This window comes from Nilaparvata lugens, chromosome 3, assembly GCF_014356525.2.
Source record: "Nilaparvata lugens isolate BPH chromosome 3, ASM1435652v1, whole genome shotgun sequence".
In the NCBI taxonomy this organism is placed as follows: domain Eukaryota; kingdom Metazoa; phylum Arthropoda; class Insecta; order Hemiptera; family Delphacidae; genus Nilaparvata; species Nilaparvata lugens.
The window spans coordinates 76,051,898-76,074,670 of NC_052506.1; the positions used below are offsets into that span (position 1 = coordinate 76,051,898).

The 22,773-nt window shown below is 33.6% G+C and overlaps 1 protein-coding gene across 1 annotated transcript; it reads right to left on the bottom strand.

Moving 5' to 3' along the window:
- Positions 1-3,395: 3,395 nt before the first annotated feature.
- On the bottom strand, positions 3,396-22,049 carry LOC111044516 (venom dipeptidyl peptidase 4). Its single transcript, XM_022329682.2, has 15 exons — positions 21,508-22,049; positions 19,673-19,764; positions 18,166-18,240; positions 16,989-17,041; positions 15,725-15,918; positions 15,195-15,364; positions 13,818-13,921; positions 13,398-13,521; positions 12,501-12,715; positions 10,578-10,773; positions 8,123-8,307; positions 6,339-6,536; positions 4,764-4,924; positions 4,204-4,415; positions 3,396-3,796 (listed from the first exon to the last, which is right to left on the bottom strand). Exons 1-15 carry the CDS (start codon positions 21,647-21,649, stop codon positions 3,689-3,691), a joined length of 2,229 nt encoding a protein of 742 aa, XP_022185374.2. The 5' UTR covers positions 21,650-22,049; the 3' UTR covers positions 3,396-3,688.
- Between the last annotated feature and the right edge of the window lie 724 nt (positions 22,050-22,773).

Below are 22,773 nucleotides of genomic sequence, written 5' to 3' on the forward strand. Positions count from 1 at the left end.
TGTTATAAAATTTCCTACCAATATAATCTGGTTTTTGTTCAAATAACCTACTATTGTGACCCATTATATGATAATCTGCTCTGTTTCGCGTATTATACTCATGAACATCTGAATTCTGGATCACACCACTCGTTTTCACATGCATTACAACTTCATATACATACAAAGATGGCACAGTTAATAGACCAAGCTTTTTAAATAAAGGCCTACAAGAGTCTAACCTATTCACTTTCTCTATACATCTGAGTGCCTTCTTTTGAATCTTAAACACCCTGTCCATATTTTGTTGAGATGAATTACCCCATACTAAAATAGCATACCTAATATGAGATAGTATAAGTCCATGGTAAGCAGTTAACAGTAGTTTTTTATCATTCAGCCTAGCAAGCTGCCGCAGGACAAATACCCCAGATGATATCTTATTACATATCCTCTCAATGTAAGGATGCCATGTTAATTTCCTGTCCAATAAAATTCCCAAGAATGCTACTTTCTCTTCTTGGTCTAATTCATTTTCCTCTACAAACACATTTATTTCTTTATCCTATACTGAATTATATTTACTTTTGAATGGTAGGAATTGACATTTCTTACACTATTTATTGTTAATTGCCTTTGCTTCAAGAATTGGACAATTGACTGTACTCCAGTAAAAGCATTTATTTCTAGACTATCTAATAAATAATTGTTAAAGATAAGCGATGTGTCATCAGCAAACAACAGAGCTCTGTGATCTTTTAACTCTTTTGGTAATTGGTTCACATACAACAGAAACAGTAAGGGACCCAGAATTGAGCCTTGAGGTACTCCAGCCTGGACCTCCAGTTTTTGAGATTTAAATTTTACTATTTCATTCCCATCCACCTTGGTAAGCTCAACACACTGGTTTCTACCTATGAGATATGATTCAAACCATTTTAGTTCTATACCATTCACACCTACAGTTTTTAGTATTTCCAATAATATTCTATGGTTCACACAATCAAAAGCTTTGGATAAATCAAGAAATATTGCGGCTGCCTTCTCACCTGAATCTATTATATCTATTAGTCTTTCAACACGGGATACTATTAGTTATTTAGTCTGATAAGCTTCGATATATAATGAGGGAACATGATAAATCATAGTTCTGTAGAAGAATATCATGGAAAACAATGTATCAATAGCTTATCTATATATAAAAGCGAAATGGCACTCACTGACTGACTGACTGACTGACTGACTCACTCACTCACTCACTCACTCGCAGAACTAAAAATCTACTGGACCAAAAACGTTCAAATTTGGTAGGTATGTTCAGTTGGCCCTTTAGAGATCTTTTGGCAATATTTTAACTCTAAGGGTGGTTTTTAAGGGTTTAAAGTTCGTCTTTTAGCATGTATATTCTTCTTATTCTCTTAATTATGATTGGAAAATGTCCATAACATATGTTAATATAGAACTATAATCTAGAGAGAGTACCTCTTCGAAACAGTTGTTAACTGGTAACTAAATTAATAATTTTGTCAGGTTGGCATTAAGTTGAGTTGACTTTGTTAGGTTGGCATCAAGTTGAAGATTGAAATTCATTTATCGCGGAAAAATTTATTGGGCACTGCTACTTCAATCAGAGTTATTATATTATATATATTAATAGCCGTCAGGCTCGCTTCGCTCGCCACATCCGTTTAGCCAGACATTTAGTCTGGACCCCCAACTGGATCGTCTTAACATATGATAAAAATGAAACCTGATCTCATTCTCGGACGATCCAGTCGGGGGTCCAGGGGGCGGAGCCCCCTGGCTAGACGGATATGACGAGCGAAGCGAGCCTGATGGCTAGTCAATAATAAAAATCCTAATGGAAATAATTTATCGTTTATCCGCTTACATGATTATTTTCTATCATATTCAACTAGAAATCTGCTTCTCACTTGAAGGAGCTTTGCATTCAGTCGATCTGGAAGGAAACTCACATAGAATATTAGAATCATTATTCATCCTTTATAATTGTTATTGTTGAAAAGATTGAAAATGTCCTACGAGTGGAATATTATTGCCATCATCATCCAGCATGAAGGAAACCTGACACGTCATTCGCTTTATTAGGTGGAAGGTATAACTATGGCGACTCTCATTAGAGCAGCCATTAGCAGGCCAAGTCATGAAACAATACGTGTAACACTCACACACAGCACACAGCACACAGCATACAGCGCCCTGCAGACCCTAAATGAGCTAAACACGGAATGGGGAATAGCAGCAAGGCCTCCTGGATCGTGCAAACCCGCCACCACTGCCATTGTTCCAGCTCGGAAATAATTCGTAAGCTATGTTTACAACCGCTTTTAAACGTCTTCAAACGCTGTCCAAGCTTGAAGAACAGCAGCACTCTCGGCTTGTTGTTCCCATATAAATTATAGGTCACGTGATCCAACTACACCATTATCGCACTATCCGGACCTTCTGTGATGTGTGATAAGCTAGTAACAATCATCACGACATTAGAATAGGTCACGTAAACAATAAGATATTCCCTTGTTTGAATTTCTCCCTTCTATTTGCGCAAGCGCGTGAAAGGGGTGTGTTGATAATAGCTTATTTAATTTCTTTATTCAAAAACATAGACACACAAATGAGATTAAAATACAATCAAGGTACAAATATCAAATTCAAATAGATAGTAAAGGCTACATGGTGGAGTATGCTAAAATAGGTAAGACTGATTGGATTTCCAACTATGACTAGCCATGGACTAGAGGAAATCCTTCAAATTAGGAATTATATAATATTCAATTAAAGTAGTCGATATAGGCCATAAGTTGTGAAATTCGACTGATAGGACGAAATCATTATCACAAAATGATATTATAATTTCATATAATGAAATTATATGAAAATGATGGAGTGAAGATTTTTCATATGTGTACCGTACGTCACACAATTCGAACTAAAGTCAAGGACTTCAACTTTTATTACATTACCTACAACTTAATGGAGAATTCAAGATTTTTCTTAATGGAAGTTTTTCTCTATTACAAATTGAGAGCATTATCGATTTTCATTTCTCACATTCTATCTATCTTGTATCCATCAGACTTTCAATTTCGAAATGCAATCAGTATACGAGAGTGGAAATGTCATAGTAAAATTCAGCATGTTATTACAATCTTTTGCTAGGTTCACGTTTGTGCGAAAAATTCCAATCGACGACGACTGCGCCGACGACATTATAGTTGAGGCCTTACGCGGCGTAAACAGCAGCCTAAAGGGAAATTACGCTTTCCACTGCTCCAACAAAATAATGTATCTATCAACATTAATAGATTATTAATCTATCAATCTCCTAGTAATTCCAAGTTCATCGATTACAATTAGTAGAATAATGAAAATATTTATACACTCATATTACAATATTCTTGTTTTGGATGTAAATTATCGAGTAGGCTATGTTTCTCTTCTGTTTTTTATTTTTCTTAAAGTTGTCATTCAGAATAAAATGTTCAGCTGAATTTCATTTCATGATTCAGAACAAAAAATCTTTAATAAACTATTCAATAGCATCTCAAACAAGTAAGATTCAATTAAAGTCATTCACTGGCTATCAGGAGACTCCTTTGACACTTATCAGAATAGATGTAATCATCAGAATAAATCCAAAATCACAGGATTTCAGAAATCAGTTCTGATAAGTTCAATTTTCTTATGCTCAAGTTGTTGTCGAATTCAATCCGTAGCAATTGGCCCAAAATCTCTCCATTGTGTGAATGAAGTGCAGCCTAACATGTGCCAGACTGTGATCCTCATCCGGGTAGCTCTGTGAAAACAAGTTGTCCGTTAACTGTTTATACAAAATATTAATTTTCCCAGCTTTTCATGAAAATTACCAGCTTTTACCAAGCTCAAAATCTTGAAAGAATTTGGATAACAATCGATTTTAATTACAGATGCTACTTCATCTGTATTTTTCAATAAAATTCACATAAATTTATGATAAATTTCATATCTTAATGAGTTGACGTTATGCCAATCAAATAATTATTTATACAGATTAATTGAGAACAATTTTATTCTGGTGACAAGCTGGTTACACGTACTCTTATTAAATTCAACCACCTTGAAATACGTCATCAAACATAAACAAAATAAGCCAAAAGCTTCCAAGTCGAAAAATAATAATTTCTCTATATTCCGAGTATCAAAAATAAGATAATTAATCCTTACCTGCATCATAAAGAATATATCATGCCTCTCCAGTGATTTAGCAAGTGCCATACTTTGTTGATAGTGAACATTGTCATCGCCGTTTCCATGTATTAGCAAAAATTGTTTTTTCTTGAAATTCTCATAAAACTGCGTCACATCAGAGTTTTTATAGCCTACTGCGTTGTCATCTTCAGTTGGGAGACCCATGTAGCGTTCTGTGTAGATCGAGTCTGCAACAAACAGAAATGCAACCTCACTGATTTCAATCTGAAGAGACCAACAAAACTTTTTCAAATTGTCAAGTTTGATTCATAAATATTCATATTTTATGGGGAACATGAATAAATAGTAAATTAATTGAGGATAACGGATTAAAAATGTTCGAATGACAGATAGTTTGATATAAATGAGTACGGTTCACATGAAAAGTGAACAGCATTTGCATGTTATGTAAAGATTAAATCAATGTTTTATGATTGTATGGGGAGGAAAATTATAAACAATTAAAGTATATAAAACTATATATCTATGGAATGTTATTGTTCAGTGAATGAAGTCTGTTTATATTATCATGTTACCATAATAAATCCAACTGGTGACAGGAGCAACAGAAATGCCGCACTTGAATACGTCGTCCTCATCTTTGGCTAGAGTCATGGCGGTCGCGTACCCTCCATAGCTCCATCCCCACATTCCAATCCGTTTCGGATCAATGTATGAAAACTTCCTTGATAATTGCCTGAAACCATAGAGTAGAGATACCGTTTACAGATACCTAGATTATTTGTCTCAGCTGAAACAGAATTCATCAAGCTAGACGTGACAACTAGTAGTTCTTGCTAGATAGAAATTATATCAGTCATGTAATAACTCAAAATATATTTTTCAACTACCTACCATATCTGCAAATAATTGACTATTGGAAAGCTACTAGAATACCATTATATTTTCCATCAAGCTAGACGTGACAACTAGTAGTTCTTGCTAGAAAGAAATTATATCAGTCATGTAATAACTTAAAATATATTTTTCAACTACCTACCATATCTGAAAATAATTGACTATTGGAAAGCTACTAGAATACCATGATATTTTCCATCTCAAGTCTCCAGTTACTACGTGCCAGATTTGATACTACAACAGCAGCAGTAAGAAATAAAACACATTATATTCTTTGATCAATAGTTGGAATAATAGTAGTTGTAGTAAAATAATATAGTATATAGTCCAAGTTACTTAAAGAAATAGAGATATATAAATGAAAATCAACAAAAAATAATCCCGAAAAATGAAATAAATTTTCACCACATAAGCAACAGAGATAAGAGATATAACGTATACTTCTATCAATAATTGAAATAAAATATGCTTATAGTGATGGAAAATGAAATCTGATATGAGGAAACAGAACTGATTCAAACAGAACTCTGCAGCTTTCTTTGTAGGAGTGGTGGTAGTATTAAATGAAGCAAATGGACAACAACTCTTTTATTCATAAATGAAAAAACTAAATTTATTTTATATTACAACCTTACAAATTAGTTGAGTGGAGATGAAAATGGTGCTATAAACGAGACTAGTTTCACGTTTTTCAATGATTTGTTTTGTCAACTACAAGTCATAGACCCAGTTACCACATGCCAGATTTCATACTGAAAGCAACAGCAATACCGACACACAACAGTATCTCACACACAGACTCGTTCTAGGTGAGGAGTACTATTCTTTCAAATTATTGTAAAGTTAACATTTCAAATGCTTGTAACTAATGTTGATTTTTGAGAATAAAAACTTTCTCATTCATTCATTCAAATAAGAAATGAAACACATTATATTCTTTGATCAATAGTTGGAGCAATAGTAGTTGTAGTAAAATAATATAGTATATAGTCCAAGTTACTTAAAGAAATAGAGATATATAGATGAAAAGCAACAGATAATCCAGAAAAAATAAAATGAATTTTCACCATATAAGCGAAGTTACTCATTTAATAAATAAACAGCATGCAAAACCATTCTAATTTACAGAATGTATTGAAACCCTTAAAATGACAGACTTTCATTGCGACATTGGAAGCTACTGACCTGTTTCACAACTCTGAAAAACAACTTGGACAGCAAACTTAGCTAAGAAGAGGATTCTATCCACTTACTTGGCAACAGTTGTGAAGTCTTCTATTTCAGGTCCCCCCAAGTTTCTGTACATGGCAAACTTGTGTCTGTCCCCCCTTCGGGCTGAACCTCTCACGTCAGCGTGGGCCACCACGATATTCATCCTAGTTACCAGATAGCTCTCAAAACTTGGAGGAACAAACACGTCCGTGTTCAAGATGAAATTTGGACCACCGTAACTGGAACATTATATTTATGTAATTCAAAAAGTAAATAAATATAATCAGTGCTTAATTTGTGACGGTACACACCGGTAAGTCGTACTGGTACCTCTGAGAGGGAGATTGATTAATTTATTGATTGAGTACTTTATTTGTGTAGATTACAATATATACTGGCTTATACACTTATATACAATAGCTTGCAATACAGCAAAATTATAGATGAATCTACATATTATAGACTAAGAAAATGATTATTGAACTGTATATGATATAAAAAAAGCAATTTGTAATAACTATAGATAATATTGTTATGCATCTACATAAATTGGCGGAGCTTTGGACATATCAATGTCCATTCTTCGGAAAGAATATCCAAAATATCCTTCCCACTAACTCTCTACCAAATAGAGAGAGGAAGAGAAAGATTGATTGATTGATTATATGCCTTTATTAGGGCGGAGTTAGGACTACTGGTCCTCTCTGCCATACAACCCTAGAAGAAAGAGAGAGTAAGAAAGAGAGAAAAATTACTGCTTAAATTATTGTTAAGAGAATGTCGTGTTATAACGAGAGCGGCATTATCAATTTTTGCTGAGGTTGTACTTGTGCAACTGTAGTCTCTGTTTCATTTTTTAGGAAGTCGCTCGTCTTAACCTACTCGCTACACCTATAGTAAATCATTTCAATTTTTATTGAAAATATGGGAAAGTTATGATGAAAATACACAACTGAAAGCTTGAAAATCACATCAAAAACAAGTTTTTGAGGATTTGAAATTATATTTTTTTACGGGGGAGGAAAATTCAATTTGAATTTAATAAATTGTGCACCAAGTATTTTACTTATACAATAATATGTGCATTATATATTATGCTGCAGTATATAATATTATGATACAATATCGGGGACCAAGCTTCGCTCTGGAGTAGAAAAACATAAAAAATGTATTACGAAAAAAGAAATTATAATAACATTCATAGTTCATACAGAAATGTTCTAATCACAGTAAATTGACATTAATTCCCAGAGGAATGCAAAAATTTCCCTCACAAAGGACCGGTTGAACAAAAGCCGGTTAAATTTTAATCCTGATTAATTTCACGTGAACCAAATCAGAGAAGACCATTTCAAAAAGATGGATCTATTGGAATTAATCAGGATTGAAAATAACCCGGCTTTTTTGCAACCGGCACTAAGTACCTGATTGAATTATTACAAAAGTTCAACAGCTGAGTCATAATTTTGACACAGTCCCACACACATGGACTCGCTCACTCACTTCCATCATCAACAGACGACGTAATAATTATTATCAGCTGTTTTTCCAAGGATGAATAATAATTATCCTTTTGATGTCCTTCAGCGAGTTTTCCCAGGGATGAGACCTAGTGCAATCGAATTTTTATATTATAAACCTACTATTTTCTGAATTTCGTGAGAATCGTTAAAGCCGTTTTCGAGATCCGGTGAAATACAAACATATAAACATCCAAACATCTAAACATATAAACATATAATCAGAAATTGCTCGTTTAATAGTATAGGATAATGTGAAAACTTTCAATGATCAAAGTAATCGTAATAGAATACTTTTGACTTACACGCGTAGTAGAAGTGGATATTTTATGCCATGTTTCATTGTTGGAGGCAAAAAGAGTCGAACTCTTGCCTTCATTTCACTGTCAGCTAAGTCGATCTCCAGATCAGCTTCCTTGGGAAGAGAAAATTCTTGAAGGACATCATGGAGATGAGAGTTATTCACCAGTGACATGATGAAATTTCCGCTCTGTGACAGAACCACAAAAAGTGATTTTTATTTTTTTTTAAATCTTCATAATTGTTTGATGAACTGTAAAGGGTCTGAGAATTCAATTTTATTTATATCTGTAAAGATTTTAATTCATGTTCTCGCTTCCAAATCCAGATACTAATGAAAAATGATAACTCATCAATATCATGGAATAAACTACTTTTGTAATTGAACCACGCAACTTCAATACAAATTTCCATAATCTGGTATCCAAGGGAATTATAAAAGGACTAAGTTCATAACATTACTTTATCGCTAAACTATTTCTCCAACTTGCTGTTTATGTTGATGCTGAGAGCCCTGGACCATGGCTCACCTTACTTGCGATGTGAAAGCTAGCATTCGTGCTTGCTTCAATAAAAGGAGACGAACTTAGAAAAGTGAACTTAATTAGAGTACGCAGAATGAGATCGCCATTTAACTGATGAAGAAATAATATATTCAATTGCCAATTGAAGGAAAAAACATAACAATATTTAAAGTACCGTAATCACCCTCGAGTAGCAAAAGGCTACAAGAGAGCAGAATTCCTTTATTTCATTATCACTCTTAAAGAGCCGCGAGTTTTTAGGCCGGTTACAGAGCTCGACCGACCGTCAGTGCGTATGTACCATCCTGACCGTACGCATCGATGAATCAGTTTTACACATTCAGAGCTCGACCGACCGTTAGTGCGTATGCACCATCCTGACCATACAAAATGACTCACAAAATGGACTGAGTTTTTCTGACTCACAAAATGGACAGATTGTTTAATTGCAGCTTATTATCTTCGTAAACGAAAGATTAAAAGACGTACCGGTAGATATCAAGTTCACCCGATGGTCGCCCAAAGAGCATTTAAAAGGGAATTTAGTACCATTATAATTATATTATACATCACTGCTTGGGGTGAAGATACATTTTTCTACTACCTCAGAATCTCCATCAGAAATTTTGATGAGTTATTTCGATCTTGTATATTTGGGAATACAAATACTTGTAAATGGTATTTGGGAATACCATTGGGAATACTTGCAGTCACTTTAAGCTACGGATCAAATAAATATAGATAATATTAATAATATATGATTTTTTCAATAAAAAAATTAGAAATGATAGAAGAAATGTATAGAAAAACTCTGAATTCAAATATGACACTTTTAATTGAATTCATTCATTATGCTATTCAATTCAATATCAGCTGATTGTCGGGCAGAGGTGTCAGCACATTGGATATGTTGCGATCGGACTACAGATCAGTACAGCTCTGAAAGATTCTATTTGTTTCAATAGCGCGTCAGTCGACCGATGGAACGGATGCGCACGAGCTCGACCGATGGTATTCGTACGCTGTATAAAACGCATGGTCCTGACCGTGTGCGTGCGTGCCGTCAGTCCTATGTACGGATACATGGAATCTCTATAGAAAAGACAAGCGCGACTGACGTACGCACTGACGGTCGGTCGAGCTCTGAAACCGGCCTATGCTACAAGACCGGTGTTTGACATATATTATAATGTGCTATTGAAAAACTTTAAAGCATTTCAACGACTAGCTTCGACCATTGGCCGAAATATTATATTATTATATATTAACTTACTAGTATCAACTTGTTTATTTTTGCATTTTAACTTGAAAATGGCCAATGGTCGAAACTATTCGTTGAAATGTTTTAAAGTTTTTATTAATCACAAAATGTACAATTATAATATCTTCTCAGGGTAGCCTACCATCTAGTTGTTCAAACTGATTCCTACATAGGGAAATTGTTGAAATAATAAGATGGGAAAAATGGGATACCTTATAAATATATAGTCTTGATTCATAATACTCAAACCAAACCCCCTTTTTGCTATCCCCCTTTTTGCTGTTCTCAGAGTATTGTTGATAGCATTTTTTAAATGTATTTAGTAGTTAAATTATCGAAAAAAGCCTTCTTAACTTCATTTATTTTGTTTTAAAAGCCACTTAATCAGAGTAAGCTGTATACTATGTCTATAAGTTAAATTTGTGTCAGTTGCATCTAGGAGTTCATGTTACCCAAGTTCGGCTCTTATCTCAATTTTTCGAACTAGATCGTTTTTGTCAACAATTGAATCAATAAGGAGAAGTATCCGTGCAGTAAGTTCAGCATCTTCGTTATGTACGGTATTGTTAATATTTGACGTTTTGATTCGCAATACAGTATTTCATTAGTTGGAAAAAATAATGCCTTGGATTAGAATATCTCATGAATATTAGTTTGAATATTGATGATACTCACACTAGAGTACACTGCGTAGGAAGGCACCTCAGGTCCACGACACCCTAATACATAATAAGACATGTCCTTGCTTAGCATGGCTGAAGATGTTCCACAGATATCGCATGAAAGGCACCTTTCAGATTCACTGCCATCATCTCTTATCACGTACAGATGGAGTCTAGCCGGGCTCAATTCGTCAGTAGCTAAGAAGTAGCTGAATAACATACAATAAACACAAAATAAATTCAAACCCTATTAACCAATTAAATCAAACTCATATGGGATAGTGTTGATGGAATGTGATTTCACTAAAGCTGCGTTTACACCAATAAAGTTATTAACAATATATTTATTTCTCCGTCCTTATAGATTCTATTAGATTGAGCATAACTTATCATACACAAGATGAGCATATGTGTTTGTCAAGTTCCGTTCAATCTAATAGAATCTATAAGGACGGAAAAATGAGCATTTTGTTAATAACTTTGATGTAAACGCAGCTTGAGATTTGAAAACTTGAAGACTCCCCTCAGAAGTTCCCTCAACTTGAAACCTCCAAGGGCCGTTTGCACAGTCAAAACTTGAACTGAATTCAATCAGCTGGTGCCTTAAACTAAAAATGGACCTCATTATAATGGACGAGACTTGATATGGATTTAATCCAGTTTAAGATGAAATTTAGTTTCAACTGATACTGTGGAAACGGCCCTAAAGAGTCCAAATGAATGTGTTCACCTATTTCAACAATAAAATTATCAATAATGATTTTTATAAATTAAATTACTAATGAATTACATGAATATAGGGTGGTAAGAGTGAGTTTTGTGTAAGGATGGGAAAACATCCATTTTTACTTGTAGAAGAAGAGAAGTTACAAAAATATAGAACCTATGATCTCAACTGTAAATAATGAACATTCAGAACATTGAGTTCATTAAGAAAGCTGAAATCTCCAACTCTGTCTTAGTCTTGTTAAACGTTGGTGTCATTAAACCATATCGTTCTCATGTTCATTACTCCAGAGGCAAAGCATTATGATAAGACGAAAGAAAATAGAAGCAAAGGTTACCGTACTGAAGGTATCTTTTCTGGAGAGAGAAACAAGCTATTCTTTTGAGGGATGAGCATAACAAAGAACAATGCGGGGGTTGAGAATAAACTATTACGCTTGAATAGGGATGGGGGTGAGGGAGTGAGATAATGAGAGAATGAGTGAAGGAGGAATGATGGTGATGTGAGGATGATGAGGAAGAGATCACAAAGGAAGAAACGGGTGGAAGGGAGGGTAGGGGAGGATTCACGTGGAGAATGAAAAATGTGTTGAGTTGGGGTGCACGGTGCACGTCTACTGATTAGAGCCGCTAGATAGTAGTTAATGAGGCCTCGCCACGAGAAAATGCATGCCAACTTCTAACAAGTCAGAAAAACAAAATCCTCAACCTGAAATAGGCTTAATTCATTGCCACAATGACTTGTAAGTTGCTTGTAAACACCGAAATAGATCGATCCCTGCACTATTCATAGCTAGGGCTCCACTTACACACATATATTTATCTACCGATATCTTATTTGAAATATTGCATTTCAAAATGTGTATTTCAAGATAACTAATTATTTGGCTCATCTACGTATGGATAAAAATTACATTTTGAATACTTATAAAAAGAAGAAATGTATTGTTTTTCATTGTGGAATCCAATGACTAAAGTATTACTGAGTATCATGGAAGGAGCAGATCCGATTACATCTACGGATACCTTTCCATCATGCTGCGATCCTTGCAACTTTTGCTAATAGGAGCATTCTGTAGCTCGTGTATATTTTTTCAACAATCGCAATAATTAATGGGTGTTTCTAGTGTACAGAATAATTCCCTATATAAACCGCATACAATCTTTCTAGAGGAGGCTATAGTTATCGTATATTGAAGTACCTACTTACATCAAAGATTCATTATGATTCCACTTGAGTATTCTCTCGACGATTCGCTCGCCAGATGTGAGAGCAATGTGCGTTGTGTCTGTTACAATGGTCAAATGCTGGAAATTCCCAGCCTCACCCTGGGGTTGTGGTAGTAATGTTGCAAAATAGGACGCATTCTTGAAAAACAGAGTCGGATACTCCACCCAACCATCCTTCTCTCTTGTTTCTAGTACCTGTCAATGCCAAGACAAAAGTATTAGAAGTTATTATCATTTTGTGATAGTATACAAAAATAAATTTAGTATAATATTGTACATCCCAGAAATTACTAGAATTAGGAGGATGAGAAGGAGAAGGAGAAGGAGTGGCGGAGGAGGAGAAGAAGTAGGAGGAGCATAAGGAGGAGGTGGAGGATGAGGAGGAGGAGGAGGAGGAGGAGGAGGAGGAGGGGGGAGGATAAGGAGGAGGAAGAAGAGGAATAGAAGGAGGATAAGGAGGAGGAGGATGAGGAGAAGTAGGAGTAGCATGAGGAGAAGTAGGAGTAAGGTGAGGAGAAGTAGGAGGAGGATAAGGATGAGGTGGAGGATAAGGAGCAAGAGGAGGAGGAGGAGGAGGAGGGGGGGAGAAGTAGAAGAAAAGGAAGAATAATTATAAGAAAATATATTAGAAGGCATCATGTTTATCACAAACATATAAGAATTCAAAGTTTGTAAGAAAATGATGTTCCAATCATGTTCCAATTCCAAGTAACTCATACCTTGAAAGCTTTTCGATAGAATCATGCAGCTGAGAAATGTTCGTTATTGTATTTTTTCTTTTATATCAAAATTGACCAAGAACTTATTTATTCTATATGATCTCGCACCAAAAAAATATGGATAATTTATTGATAAAAATTAATCTTAATATGTCTACCTTGTGACATTCTGAAGTAGTACTGTCACACACCATAGTAACTGCAACAGTTTGTACCCTGTTTGTCCAGGCCGCTGCTAGGTTCTTGTCATCAATCCATACAACTTCGGCTAAAATGTTATCACTGCAAATAAAGAGTCAGATGATAGCCTCACGATATGGCCACTGATTTCAAATAAAGATCAATATAATCTCAGGCTCACTGTATCTCAATTTATGTGATACGGTGTATACTAAAAGTGACCTAATGAAAATATACTTTTTGTGAATAGAAGTCATTTCAGTTTTGTCAATCAAATACAACTGAATTACTTGGCTATCATTTAAAAGTCAAGAATAACTTACTGTTATAAAATTTGTGGGTGAACAAAAATGTTGATGTTGAGTTACTAATATATTGAAGTCTTTATTAGAACTTACTCAGTTACTTCTGCTACAGGCGCCGGTAATCGGTCTATCTTCGGTCTTCTTTTCAATCGCAGATCAACTACATTCAAGCTTACAACTGGATTATTAGATCCTGCCTAGACGAAAAAAAAAGTTTGAATTGTATTATTCATCAGTTCAACATTCTCAAATTATTCCAAAATACAAAAACAAGCAAGCCTCAAAGATTACAACATAGTTACTCTTCCTTATTCATATATATTTTTCTTTAATATGACAAGAAACTACTTGGTAATTCAAATAATGTATAATGCATAGTAGCCTACAAGTGAACCTACAATAAAGAAGAAAATCAGCGTTTATAGATTCAAGAAATTTTTATTTCATTTTAGAATAATATTATACAGCAACTTATGTTGAGAGGAATATATAAGAGAAAACTGAGAGAAATTATGGGATATTATTTGGTGTTAAGAGAGAGATTAGATTGGAGTTCTTTATCTCTCTCTAGATAAGAATCTCTCTCAAGGATTCTGAATCCTGTTTTCAATGCAAAACGCTCACTATAATAATTGTCATGACGTCTTGTTCATGGCTATTTCCGTTTTAACAATATTAAAGCATCCGTTAAGCCGTTTCGCCTGTGAAATGCGCCGATTACCAAGTAAAAGTCGAGTAGGTAGCCTTACTCGTTACAGTTGCTGCATTACTGATCAGACCCTGAGATTCGATTATTTTATCTACCTGACAATAATAATTGATCAATGTGACATCCAGTTCCCATTTTTAGAACAAACTTAATCTCATAAACATAAATAGTATTTAAAATATCTAAGTCAGAGTTACTCTTGTTTCTTTGTTAACTCTTAGAAGCAGTTGATTCAATAATTTAAAATCAGATTCTGCTTGCAATCTATTGTACATATCGTAATAATACGCTCTGTACTGTGTGGTCAAAATCAATCCACTACTGTAAGAAAAAACTAAATGGAGTGACAGTATCACTTTCAATATTCAGTTACTTTTCAATAGATCAAGATTACTTGTAAAATATAAATTAAAATATGTCAATATTGTATTCTCTTTGAGGATCAAGGCTGATCTAGCATGAATATTACACTCCAAAACAAGACCTATAACTTTTAAAAGCACATTTATAAATGCATATACATTTTCTCAAGCAATATTTGTACACAAGTGAGTTTTATGTGAACGATTATACTAATACGATTATACTAATTATGCATTACTGACTTTGTAAAGTAAAGAAATTACTCGAAGATTAAATAGTATTATCAATATTATAAACTCAGGTACGGTAGTTAGATTTGATAAATTTACGCCAAAGAAATCGTTTTATATTCAAGGAATGCAGATTACTTGAAAAACTGATTGGAAGAGAAGACAAACCTTCGGATATCTGATTATAACATCTTCAGCGTACTGCCACTTCATACTTCCAGGCTCTCCATACCTTGGATAGTGAACTTCGGTTACATTGGAATCGTCGAATGCAATATAGGCCAATTTCGTCCCCTCTGGAGAGAACCATAAGGCTCTCGATGTACCGAGTACTTCCTCTGGAATTATAATTGAAATTGTTTTCAAATTTAATCAATGAGAATTATTAATATATCATTTGGCTTATGTTACTTGGTACATAAATTTAACAGTGCATTCTTGACTGATTATGAGATCACGAGTAGGTCTGCTTTGGTTCCGTTAATCCGAGACAATAAATTTATTGTCTCGGATTAACGGAAATATTATTTCTTATTATTAAATAATATTTAAATATTCAAATATTACTTAAAAATTGGCCTGTCTCTCCAACGTAGCTCCAATAATATGTGTTGTTTCTTGGAGTACCGGTACATGGAGAATTGAATTAATTTTCATTGAAAATTTGTTAATAACTCATAAATGAAGTCTATGCCTACCTTCGTAAACCCAGTCGGCCACTCCATTGTAGAATACACCGGCCTTGCCAGAGGTGGTGAGCCTATCGGCAGCCAGGGGCCCCGGCTTGTGCTGATAGTACAGGTCGTTCTCCAGAACGTAAACGAGCGAGTGGCCGATTGGAGACCATCTCAGCAGCTGCAGTTTCTTCCCTCCAGCTACATCAAACTGGAAACTTGATGCAACAACTCAAATATGACTTACTTTTCTTCCATTCTCTATCTCTTATTACCTCATTACAAAAAAATGCAAAAGAAATCGCAAAATAATTTAAGGAAATTCCTAAGAGATCTTATCGGTTAGTAGATAAAATTCATATCAACGCCTTTCTTTCAATATCATGGAAGCCAATCATTAGATAGGCTATTTGTTTTAACTGCATTGTCTACTGAAGTATTTCCAGTTCTTTCAAGTTTGTTGGTTCTGAAGTTCAGTCGAATCATTGAGTCAAACTCGAATGGTGCTGTAAATGTTAATCCTTGCCTGAACCGAAGGCTGTTCACCGAGCTTTTAAAAACTTTTTACTGCTTGTCATTTTTTGAAGGATTTCTATATGGATAAAAAAATTTGAAAAATATTTTTTCTGTTAAAGGTTTTAACTTTTTGAGATATGAGCGCCTCAAATTCGTAAATCTGTTTTTCCATTGCAGCCTTTCGCTGAAAGACACAAAAACTTCGTTCATATACGCATATCAAACCGACATGCCTACCCTATCGTTAGTGGCCAGCCTAAGAAATGTATTGTTTCATTCCGCGTTAATAGATGATAGTATCCAAAGTGAAATACGGTACTTTGTCAGCAGTAAATTTCTCATAATAAACTTCTCATTCTACTTGGAATGAAGCTACTACTGACGTTCAAGGTTTGGAGTCTAACTTTTATAAGGAGTATTATGTCCTATTCAGATCTACTATCTGAAGCTATCATTACCGTATTCTATGAACTTACGGTACTCTATTAATACCATTTCGTTTCACAGCTTTGAACGTATTGTTTAGCGGAACATTTTAATTTAATTTTGAATTTTTATTATTCTTCGGTTTATTGGAGTATGTTGAATTGGAAAGTCACTACTCATTCTTCAAAGCATAAAAAAGTTCATATCTACATAAAAATGTATGTAGGCCTACCGTAGGCTGAATATGAAAAGTATGATTTTCTATGGTATACGGTAATCTTTAAAAATGGTTGTCAATGAGATTAAATGAATTTTAAGTTTAAATCAGATGAATGTTCAAACTCACCCACTTTTCAGCTCATGAACTGAATATATACATAAAGACGAATGACGATATACCTGCAAAATGCATAACGGTGATTGGTAAACTATGGTTTTAATAAATTATAGTTTACATTGCTCTGCAATCATTTGAAAATGTACCTATATACTGAATAATTATTACTATACTCAGAATAAAACAATTTGAGACTTGGACAAAATAGTCTTCTTGTAAAATTTGGTTAATTCTCAATCTTTTCATGCAAGCACGGATATTTTGACCAAGTCTTAAAACTTGTTCTATTCAGGATAGGTCTATGGTTTCTAATGGAGGTTTTCAAGCTTAGATATACATAATGGTAGAAAACTTCTATAGATTGTTAACTCTATTATATGACATAATTCATAGTTTATGATTTCTAATTTTCAAAAGCTAAACATTCTAATTGAAATCCAAGCTTACCTCTAAAAGGCACTTTTTAATAGATATATTAAAACTGGGTTTCAATTGCATTATTTATTCAACTTTCATCTTCAATTTTATGATTTACTTAGATGCATTGTCTCCAAACAATCATTTTATATATTTATATAATATAAACTTAATACCTACATAGCCTAGTTAAGGTAAGTATTTCAATTGAAACATCACAAAAATTTATGAAGTTCATGAAATGAGTTTGAAAAAATTGAATTGAATTGAATGACTGCCTTTATTTTGACCTAGGAGGGCGAAGTTAGGGCGCAGTCGGCCCTCTCTTACACTTAACCCTAAATTATAACGTATAATTTTTATGTTATAAACATGAACACAAACACTATGCTCTCTCATATTATTCTTCATAGCTTTTTAGGATAGGTACTTGCTATCCTTCAATAATTTATTGTGGACCTATAACTTAATTTGACTGATGATAAATCAAGACCATAGCATGCTTCAGGTTCACTGTGTTTGATGAATTAGTCAAAGTTACTTCAATATAACAGTGACCCCATAGCCCATACGAGTAGGCTATATTCCACTTGAAAACTTGGAGGTAATAATGTTCTCAAATCATAAACATTACTAACCAACTATACGCGAATAGAACCAATAGGCCTATAAAATACAAAGAATGAATACTTAGTTATTTGCGATTTTGAGATGAAATGCTTACATTTTGGAGAGATTTGCTTTTATAGGCTAATAATGATTTACTTACTTGGTCACAATTATGTGATAAGGCGATCCACTCTTTATCACTTGATACATCGTATGAAGTTGCATTGTAGCGTTTCTGAAGAGAGAATATTGAATTTCATTATTTATGACAATGCACAACTGTAGATTGATTACCGTATTTGTTATTAGGCCATATAATTGCAACTATTGAATCTTAAGTAAAAATTGCAAAAATTTAATACTAAATAGTATGTAAATTACTTTATATATTACCTAAAGCACTGTTTATTTAGCAAGTAATTACTTGGGAAGGAACTTATTCACATAAGATTCTTCATATTTATTCTATACTTGTATTACATAATTTATGTAGGTACATAAATATGTGATTCTGATTACATAATATTGACATTTCCCATGTGTTTCAAAATGTGTATTCTTATTTGTGAATATTTTTCAAGTATAAACCATTTTTGTTTCCATCTACACTTCAATTTTAGTCAAGTGTAATGAAGTTTGAACCACGAAGATAACTCGGCTATAACCTAGAAGATGTCTTCTGGTTGTAAAGTAGATGATATTTCAATTTTAATCCCAATTTTCCAAAACATGTGTATTTAAATGGGATAAATTCTCTGCCGTTGTTGATTTTAAATAATGTTTGAAAATTAGTACCTAAAGAATAAATTCAAATAGACTACTTTTTATTCCAAGTATTAGAAAATACCTACCTACATCAAATATAGGCCTACATAATCTGAATAATACATATCAATAAATTCATCTCTCAATACATACATCTTCTAAGATAAATCTAATTTCATAATGTATTTTGATAGAAAATTTGAAGAAAAATGTATTTTTGATAGAAAATAATTACTATTTGAAAAGAATAATGTCCGAGTCGCACACATTTGAATTTGTATCAAACTCATTATAATCATTATTTTATTATTGAGCTTATCTTTTTATATTATCATCATTTTATTTTGTGATTGCTTGTGTTGTCTATGGAACTCTCCACCGATTAGTCTTTGTGGAGGAATTCCATAATATTTTATTTGTTTCCTGTTTCACTATTAAATACTTGAAAAAATAAAAAAATATTTTGATTTAAATTACTGGGGGCACTTGCACATTGGCAGGGGGCAACCAGCAAGCCAAAGCAGTGCAAAGACATTATAGCATTTGTCCGGGAGGACAAACTTCTTTATCATGGTAAACCCCATTTAAGAAGTTTAAATGAAACAAATCAATATAGAATAATACCAGAGAGTATAAAATTTAATTCTCTCCCAATCAGTGCTACTTTGTAGAAATCATAAATAAATAAATGATAAATGAAAAATGATAAAATCTAAAACAAAATTCATCATGAATGGTCTCTATCAACTAGTCTACCATACTTTTAACTACAAAAACTTATTGACTGTTTGAAAACAACAATATTGAGTTTGTTATCAATCTGTTGAAAAATTTACATAATTTTTCTATATTGGATGTTATTTTTCTTGATTAATGAGAAAAAAAATAAATTCGAAACTTACAAGGAGTGACTCCTCTCCTAAAATACTCTGATTCTGGGAAGTCACGTCCAAGAGTGTGATTGCATTATCTTTCACAAAGGTCAATTCAGTATCTGGAAAACATATTTCATAAAGGATAGAACTATTGAAATAAGGTTTAGGACTATGATATAAAACTCCTAAAATTAGGTCAAAGAACTATTTTATGACCGTAGCTTACTTTCAAAAATACGGCAAAAACCGCGCAACATCTTTTGATCACTCAATAATCTCAATATATTGAGAGTTACTGTAAAGACAGTGAATGAACACTGACATTCATTGTAAACGTTGAACTGTATCAAATAACTTAACACACGCATCAGTCTACGCCAAAACAAAGATTAGCGGCGTTATGAGCAGATATTAATTCACTTTTGGAAAAATATTACTGGGGTCTATGGTCAAGATTGGAATATATAAACTTGAAATACAAAACTAAGGAAACCATGCGGTTTGTAGGCAGTCATGTTTATCAGTCAGAAAACGGGGATTTAAAGCAGGACTGAGTTTTTATTACAAAATATAGGCTTCCGCATTCATCCAGCTTCGGAGTAGGCAAAGCTATAATATGAGGTAGGTACCTATAAATTCATATTTATTTTAGAAATTGTGCTCAGTATGTTCTAGGACTAGGTACCGGTACTCGATATTTTCAAAACAAATCAATAAGTACCCTTTTATTTTTCTATTTTCATGGACTCAACATGTTTCGTCATTTTCGTCATTCAGTCATTTTTGCAAAAAAATAAATTTTTATTGTTCGTTAAATGTATTCTTCAAACCAATAATTTGATAGGTACTTTGACATATAAAATTCATCACATATTAGTGCCTCTAAATTAATTATTTGTTGGTCCAAACTGTTTAATGTAGGCTAATAGAAATTGGAAAAGAGTGTATATATTTGAATCACGTGAGAACTCAAAAGAATAGACTTCAATTACATTCTTCAATACATTTTAGTAAATAGCCTACATTCTTATAATTGTATTACTTCAATACATTTTTACTCTTATCACGTAATTATTAACTTATTATCAATTAACGTTTAACTCTTTATTGAGTCTTTGAAGCACCAATAAGGAATGACCTAAATAAATTATGAATTCATCCATTCAAACTTCAGAGCAGTCTTTATTGGCAATGTTATGAATCACGTTCTCATATTTTATACGTCCATGTATCCTCCATCAAGTTCATATACAACCCTTCAAACTTTATAAGAATATGAGAATAATTATGATATGACGCTTTTCCTTTTGATTAAATCACTTTCGCAGATAAGTTCTGTCAATTATTCTATAGGTTTTGTTAGAAGAGCAAACTTATATGTTAACTACCCAATCTACCTACCTTATTTATATTCTTTTAAAATATTCTAAACAGTTGAAGTCGATCTCTCAAACATATATTGGATATAAATCCTCATATTTATTGGGGATCAGTTATAGAAATTGCTATTCATCCATTCAAAAAAAAGAGTGTCACACGTTAAATAATTTCTAACAGCAGAAATTTTTTAACCTATCATCTGTCAAAAATCTTGAATGTGCAGTTTCTCAACCTTTTAACGTTATGCGTTTTATATTGATTTACTTTATTCTGATAGACCCTTGCTTTATTGAAAATATTCAGCAAGCTAAAACTTTTACAATCACAGTATAATTTCAAAAAATCATTATTACGATTGATATTGGAGTGCCTGGCAATTAAACTTGATAGACAATTGAAGAAGTAGTAATCTATCAGCAAGTAACTGTTCAGATAAGATATGGCAGCAGACAGATTATATTGAGCACAACAGCGGCACTTACCAGAAATCCAATTGCCAATGAAGCTCTCAGCCCTGAACGTGGAAATAACAGTGTCCTCCAATGTCATCAGCCGTTTAGTTTCAGACACTCGAAGTGATAACAAGACTATCAAACCGAATAATCGAAACACAGTTGAGGTCATTTTCGAAATGTTCGCAAATAAATGATCACAATGACGCGCACCAAAGATTGAAGTGACCGCCTGCTGAGTGAGCAGGCAGACAGCTTCTGCTGATGGATTGTGGTGACCGTGTTGCGTTGCGTTGCGGTGCGGTGCGGTGCTGTGCGCTAGTCAATGGCTATTGTCAACAGGATTAGGACTGACTGACTGTCATAATACACAAACGATTTTATTCTTTCACTTCTCCGCTATACCACCACCATTTGAACTTTGCCGCGCCACTTATTATCAATGCGCTTTTATCACAGCTGACTCTCTACCTTCCCCCCTTCCACACCCACTGTGGCAAGAAGTGAAAATTGTAACATCTTCTCTGATAAATCGTCTACTTATAAATTCAGGTATCTCTAATTTCAAGTTGAAGAGGCTTAATAAATTCAAGGATTTAGGCCCTCGGCTAATAGAGTAATAGCTGGGTTTCTAGTGTAGCCGTCGAACTCTGCTCAGTCAAGAGCTGTTACAATAAATTTGACGAATCGATTGATCACTTTGGATAATTATTGCAAAATAATAGAAAGTTATTTTAATAATCCGTTTCCCTGATGTTTTTTTTCTTCAATCATATTGATGATTTGAAAAAACTATATTGGAGGGTGTATTTAATGTCAATCTAAACTAGTAGTTCTGTGAACAGTAGACCTCGCGCTCAGTAAGTTACATTGACCTGTTGTTATGTTTTCTCAAAAATTAATAAATAATTTATCAATTTAAAATGTCTAGAAAAAATCCTAAATAAACATGAGTTTTCTGTCCTATCGTACCGTGACGTGTCGTCCCGGAATGTGAGTGTGGGCGCTGTTATTAGGTCTGGCTGCAACTGTCTACAACGTTAATGAAAAGATACATTTTCATGATGTTCGATGTTTTTTGAACGGGTAGTATTATAGTCAACTGTCTACTAACGTTGATGGAGAGATACGTTTTCAAGATGTTCGATGTTTTGAACGGGTAGTATTATAGTCCACTAGACAGCTGATTTATGATGAATAATTCTATAGTTTGATTTTTACTCTAATATTGGCGTATGAAGGAGGCTCCTTTTTCCTTTCATATTATCCTTGAAATGCAAAATTTCCAAAAACCTT

What these genes read in the sequence shown, in the direction of transcription:
- LOC111044516 (XM_022329682.2), bottom strand. Translation starts at nt 21,649, where the DNA reads ATGACCTCAACTGTGTTTCGATTATTCGGTTTGATAGTCTTGTTATCA. An exon ending in CTACTTCAGAATGTCACAAG is followed by an intron (nt 12,716 to 13,397) that starts GTAGACATATTA and finishes TGGCATTGACAG; the next exon opens with GTACTAGAAACAAGAGAGAA. An exon ending in GACTTCACAACTGTTGCCAA is followed by an intron (nt 4,925 to 6,338) that starts GTAAGTGGATAG and finishes CTATGGTTTCAG; the next exon opens with GCAATTATCAAGGAAGTTTT.